At 43.9% G+C, this 6,170-nt stretch overlaps 1 protein-coding gene across 1 annotated transcript in view; it reads left to right on the top strand.

Annotated features, from left to right (window-relative positions):
- The window catches only part of LOC123729010 (ras/Rap GTPase-activating protein SynGAP), a 36,324-nt gene extending 31,157 nt beyond the window's left edge, over window positions 1–5,167 (top strand). The window contains exons 3-5 of the mRNA XM_045702454.1: window positions 4,274–4,400; window positions 4,921–4,931; window positions 5,147–5,167. Coding sequence (XP_045558410.1) covers window positions 4,274–4,400; window positions 4,921–4,931; window positions 5,147–5,167 — 159 coding nt within the window. The remainder of the gene's footprint in view (window positions 1–4,273; window positions 4,401–4,920; window positions 4,932–5,146) is intronic.
- The last annotated feature ends 1,003 nt before the right edge of the window (window positions 5,168–6,170 follow it).

The following is a 6,170-nucleotide window of genomic DNA, read 5'->3' as shown; positions in this document are numbered from 1 at the left end:
AAGGCATTGTTCATCACCAAACTGTTCCTGGATGGTTGGGAGAAGTTGCTCTTGGAGGATGTGTTGGTACCATTGTTTATTCATGGCTGTGTTCTTAAGCAAAATTGTATGAGCCCACTCCCTTGGCTGAGAAGCAACTCCACACATGAATGGTCTCAGGATGCTTTACTGTTGGCATGACACAGGACTGATGGTAGCGTTCACCTTGTCTTCTCCGACAAGCTTTTTTCCGGATGCCCCAAACAATCGGAACGGGGATTCATCAGAGAAAATGACTTTACCCCAGTCCCCAGCAGTCCAATCCCTGTACCTTTTGCAGCATATCAGTCTGTCCGTGAAGTTTTTCCTGGAGAGAAGTGGCTTCTTTGCTGCCCTTCTTGACACCAGGCCATCCTCCAAAAGTCTTCGCCTCACTGTGCGTGCAGATGCACTCACACCTGCCTGCTGCCATTCCTGAGCAAGCTTTCTTGGGCGCCCTGAAGCCTTCTTCACAACAATTGAACCGCTCTCCTTGAAGTTCTTGATGATCCTATAAATAGTTGATTTAGGTGCAATCTTACTGGCAGCAATATCCTTGCCTGTGAAGCCCTTTTTGTGCAAAGCAATGATGACGGCACATGTTTCCTTGCAGGTAACCATGGTTGACAGAAGAAGAACAATGACTCCAAGCACCACCCTCCTTTTGAAGCTTCCAGTCTGTTATTTGAACTCAATCAGCATGACAGAGTGATCTCCAGCCTTCTCCTCGTCAACACTCACACCTGTGTTAACGAGAGAATCACTGACATGATGTCAGCTTGTCACATCCTGACCAGTAAAGGGGTTATTTGTTATTATAATTTGGTCAGGACGTGGCAGGGGGTGTTTGTTTTATGTGGTTCGGGGTGTGTTGGGATATGTGTTATGTAGAGGGGTGTTTGTTTAGAGTGTTCCGGGTTTTATGGGTTATGTTCTAGGTTAGTGTATTTCTATGTTAGATCTAGGGTGTTTAGTTCTATGTTTAGTTAATCGGGATTGGCCTTCAATTGGAGGCAGCTGTTCCTCGTTGCCTCTGATTGAAGGTCCTATGTATAGGGGTGTGTTTGTAATGGAAAGTGTGGGAGGTTGTTAATGCATAGCTGTGTGTAGCCTGCATTACTGTTTGTCGTCCGTTCATTTTTCTTGTTTTGTTTCGTAAGTGTTCTAAATAAAGTTAAAATGAGCACTCAACCCGCTGCGACTTGGTCCACCTCATACGACGGCCGTTACACAGCTGGTCCTTTTGTGGCAGGGCTGAAATGCAGTGGAAATGTTTTTGCGGGATTCATTTGCATGTCAAAGAGGGACTTTGCAATTAATTGCAATTCATCTGATCACTCTTCATAACATTCTGGACTATATGCAAATTGCCATCATACAAACTGAGGCAGCAGACTTTGTGAAAATTAATATTTGTGCCATTCTCTAAACTTTTGGCCACGACTGTACGTACTCTCTTGCACACACATGCAGGCACACACTCAATGCTAGCATGTACAGTGCATTTGGAAATTATTCTTCCCTTTTTCTACATTCCACATTCTAAAATGGATTTTTTTTCCCCCTGATCAATCTACACACAATAGCCCATAATGACAAAGCGAAAAAACATTTGGGCAAATGTATTCAAAATAAAAAACAGAAATTCCTTATTTACTTAAGTATACAAACCCTGTGCATTGAGACTCAAAATGGAGCTCAGGTGCATCCTGTTTCCATTGATCATCCTTGAGATTTTTCTACAACCCGTGGTAAATTCAATTGATTGGACATGATTTGGAAAGGCACACAACTGTCTACATAAGGTCCCACAGTTGACAGTGCGTGTCATATCAAATCCCAAGCCATGAGGTTGAACGGATTGTGTCGAGGCACAGATCTGGGGAAGGGTACCAAAAAAGGGCTGCAGCATTGAAGGTCCCCAACAACACAGTGGCCTCCATCATTCTTAAATGGTGAACTAGGACCCGATGGTCACTCTAACAGAGCTCCAGAGGTCCTCTGCGGTGATGGGAGAACCTTCCAGAAGGACAACCATCTCTGCCACACTCCACCAATCAGGCCTTTATAATGGAGTGGCCAGGCGGAAGCCACTCCTCAGTAAAAGGCACATGACAGCCCGCTTGGATTTGGCCAAAAGGCACCTAAAGGACTCTCAGAACATGAGAAACAAGATTCTCTAGTCTGATGAAACCAAGATTGAACTTATTGGCCTGAATGCCAAGCGTCACGTCTGGAGGAAACCTGGCACCATCCCTGCGGTGAAGCACGGTGGTTGCAGCATCATGCTGTGGGGATGTTTTTCAGCGGCAGGAACTGGGAGATTACGTAGTCAGGATCGAGGGAAAGATGAACAGAGCAAAGCACAGAGAGATCCTTTATGAAAACCTGCTCCAGTGCACTCAGGACCTCAGACTGGGGCAAAGGTTCACCTTCCAACAGGACAACGACCCTAAGCACACAGCCAAGACAACGCAGGAGTGGTTTCAGAACAAGTCTCTAAATGTCCTTGAATGGCCCAGCCAGAGCCCAGACTTGAACCTGATCGAACATCTCTGGAGAGACCTGGAAATAGCTGTGCAGCGACTCTCCCCATCCAACCTGACAGAGCTAGGGTCATACCCAAGAAGACTCGAGCATGCAATCGCTGCCAAAGGTGCTTCAACAAAGTACACAGTAAAGGGTCTGAATACTTATGTAAATGTGGTATTTCAGTTTTTTATTTGTAATAAATTTGCACAAATGTCAAAAAGACTGTTTTTGCTTTGTCATTATGGGGTATTGTTTGAAGATTGACGAGGAAAAAAACAATTTAATCCATTTTAGAATAAGGCTGTAACGTAACAAAATGTGGAAAAAAGTCAATGGGTTTGAACATTTCTTAATGTACTGTACGCACATACATACAGTACAGTACAGTACACACACACACACACACACACACACACACACACACACACACACACACACACAATACAGACACACTCCCTTGGCTCTCTCTGCGTTGATTCAGCAGCTATTGTTTTTGTTATTGGAAATGTTCTGATACATCCTCATGGCTAAAGGCAATTATGGACCAGACTATTCTAAAAGCAGGACTGACACCTTCCTTATCTCAAGATGAATGAGGAGTGGAGATTCCCATTGGTGAGAAAGGGGAGAGAGAGAGAGAGAGAGAGACAGGAAAGAGTACCAACACTCCTAGGACATAAAACTGATCAAAACAAAAGAGCGAGGGTAGAAGCAACACATTAAACTGTCCCCGGAGAGAAGAAGGCTTACAGGGGAAAGGTTTAGGGTTATTGATGTTCAAACTTTTCACCCTCATAGAAAAGAGCTGCTCATTTCTCAGCCTTCGATTTTCCCTCCCGTCCAAGGAACTCTGCCCCACTCCCATTCATTCAATAAACTCCTGTTCATTCCCTAATGGAAAAGGAGAGTGGGAACCAGAGACCTCTCTCGCCCTATCCACTTCCCAGTGAATCTATAGACAAAATGTCACCAGTAGAGGGCACTCTAATACAGCCCTATCATTAGTACCGTATGGTCACTGTGTGCTTTTGGAGAGAAAGACTGAGAAGGGAGGGGAGGAGGCCAGGTGATGAGCTGACCTGTGTGCGCTAGGCTCGATAAGCCATTATCACACCGCTGAAAGGACATCTGGCCTCCTCTTTTTACTCTCTCTCTCATCCCTCTCTCATACAAGTAATCCGTCCTTTTGTCTGTGCCTGTCTAATCAATGGGGGCTCACCAGTATGCATGGTGGAGAAGAATGGCCCTGTCCTGACACTGACTAATGTCCTGCTAAAGTCTTCTCTGGTTTATATCGATTATACACATTCATCAAGACCTCAGAGACACCACTGTACACCACTGTACTCTGTGATATTAAATACACATACAGGAGTAAGAGCATTTTCACACATAGTTTTGAGCTATAGTTTGGTGAAACCAACCAGACCAAATGAAAACAATACAATGTAACATTTAACAAACAGTCAAACTCTGATTCAAACTATAGCTCAAAACTATGTTTGAAAAGGCCGGAAGAGAACTTGGAGTTTTTGCATGTATTTCTATCTTCCTTTCTTTCCTTCTTTGTTTGTTTGTGTGTTTCTTTCTTTCTTTCTTCCCTTTCTTTACTAACTTTTCTAATCTCCTCTCACCCCCAAACCCCTCTCTCTCTCTCTCTCTCTCTCTCTCTCTCTCTCTCTCTCTCTCTCTCTCTCTCTCTCTCTCTCTCTCTCTCTCTCAGAAGTTTTTGTTTCAGGAGCAGAGGTCAGATTCATGTAAGGTCCGGCAGCTGAGACGCACCATCAGCGTTCCCGTGGAAACCAACTTCCACAGCCCAGAGTTCCAACGCCAGCTGTCCATCGAGAGCAGTGAGTACACACACACACACACACACACACACACACACACACACACACACACACACACACACACACACACACACACACACACACACACACACACACACACACACACACACTTTGTATTTTGTAATTCTCCTTCACATCCACTAGAGGGTATAGAGGGTGAGCTTGCATTTCTCCTCAACTCAGCTCTGGTTTTACACTCTGATGTAGAGGGGAAATATTGTTGATATGGAAAATCTGGTCTGAGACCAGTGATAATAAATGTAATATTGCTTTGCCTTTAAGAGTGGTTGTTTAAGATAGTTGTTTTTTGTCCTTTGTTTTTCAGCTTTTTCTAAATGTGTTTTCTTCTCCTTTATAGAATCCATTAAGTGTGTAATTTTAGTTTGACTGCAAAACATGCCTGTTTTAAAAAGGCATTTATCCCTTCTATGAAGCTGTATACGTTGTATATCTATATCAGAGGTATTGAGTTGTCTATGAGGTGTTTGTCTGTGTGTTCCTGTTATCCCTCACATCCCAGGCCCTGTGGCAGTGGGTGGTATAATCATCAGCTTGGCACGGTTGTATAATAAGTATTGTGTGTGTGTTGTAAAGACCTTGTATGGGTTTAGGCATTGCAATTATGGGCACATTCGTGTAGTACTCTCTGGTGCTACAAAACATGTTTTGTGGTGTCGGCATACAGTACACCTCATAGTATGCGTGGGTGTATGGACGTTTGTTAACCCACCTCTGTGATTTTACAGGTAGGTAGTAAGGACTATTAGAGTCTTACAGTAGCCATTTAGTTTTATAATGCTTTGGTTGGTTGTGTTTTGAGGACATAAAGGAGGGATTCTGGTACTGGTACTATAAGACAGCTCTCTCTTTCTCTTTCTCTTTCTCTTTCTCTTTCTCTTTCTCTTTCTCTCTCTCTGTAATGTCATGTGTGTAGGTGGCAGGGAAGTCAGGCGCAGGAGAATCGAACTTGGTATAAATGGAGTAGTTTAATAGACTTAACAAAACTCCAAAACCAAAGCTACATAATAAATAAAAGTGGGTACAAGAACCCGCCGCGCACCAATGCATAATACACGAACATACAAAACAATCTCTGACAAGGACATGATGGGAAACAGAGGGTTAAATACAACATGTAATTGATGGGATTGGAACCAGGTGTGAAGTAAGACAAGAAAAAAGGATCAGTGATGGCTAGAAGATCGGTGACGACAACCGCCGAACATCGCCCGAACAAGGAGAGGGACCGACTTCGGCGGAAGTCGTGACACTCTCTCTCTCGCTCAAACACCAGGTGTGCATTGAAGTAACAAACAGTAAAACTCTTCTTGATCAATGTGGGGGTCAAAAGGTCAGTTTAAATCGTATGAAGTATTAAAATGAAATGATTGAATGTGAAATGATCCCACGTCGTTGTTCTGTCTTGTCACTCGTGTGTGTGTGTGTGTGTGTGTGTGTGTGTGTGTGTGTGCGTCCTCTCTCTCCTGTCTCTTGGGCCTTGTAGATGTTTCCGTTCTCACACACACACACACACACACACACACACACACACACACACACACACACACACACACACACACACACACACACACACACACACAAACACGTACACACACATGGGTTTGTGTGTTGAATCCAGTGTGTGAAGTGCTTCAGTAAAATACCAGGTGAGAACCACTAATTAGACCTTGTAATATTCTCTCCAGGTAGCTCTCCGCTCCAGATGTTCATTTTCTAGTCACCCTCTCCCTCCATACCTTCCTCATCCCT

Source organism: Salmo salar, chromosome ssa01 (assembly GCF_905237065.1).
Source record: "Salmo salar chromosome ssa01, Ssal_v3.1, whole genome shotgun sequence".
Lineage (NCBI taxonomy): Eukaryota > Metazoa > Chordata > Actinopteri > Salmoniformes > Salmonidae > Salmo > Salmo salar.
This window is presented reverse-complemented; position numbering and strand designations above follow the sequence as displayed.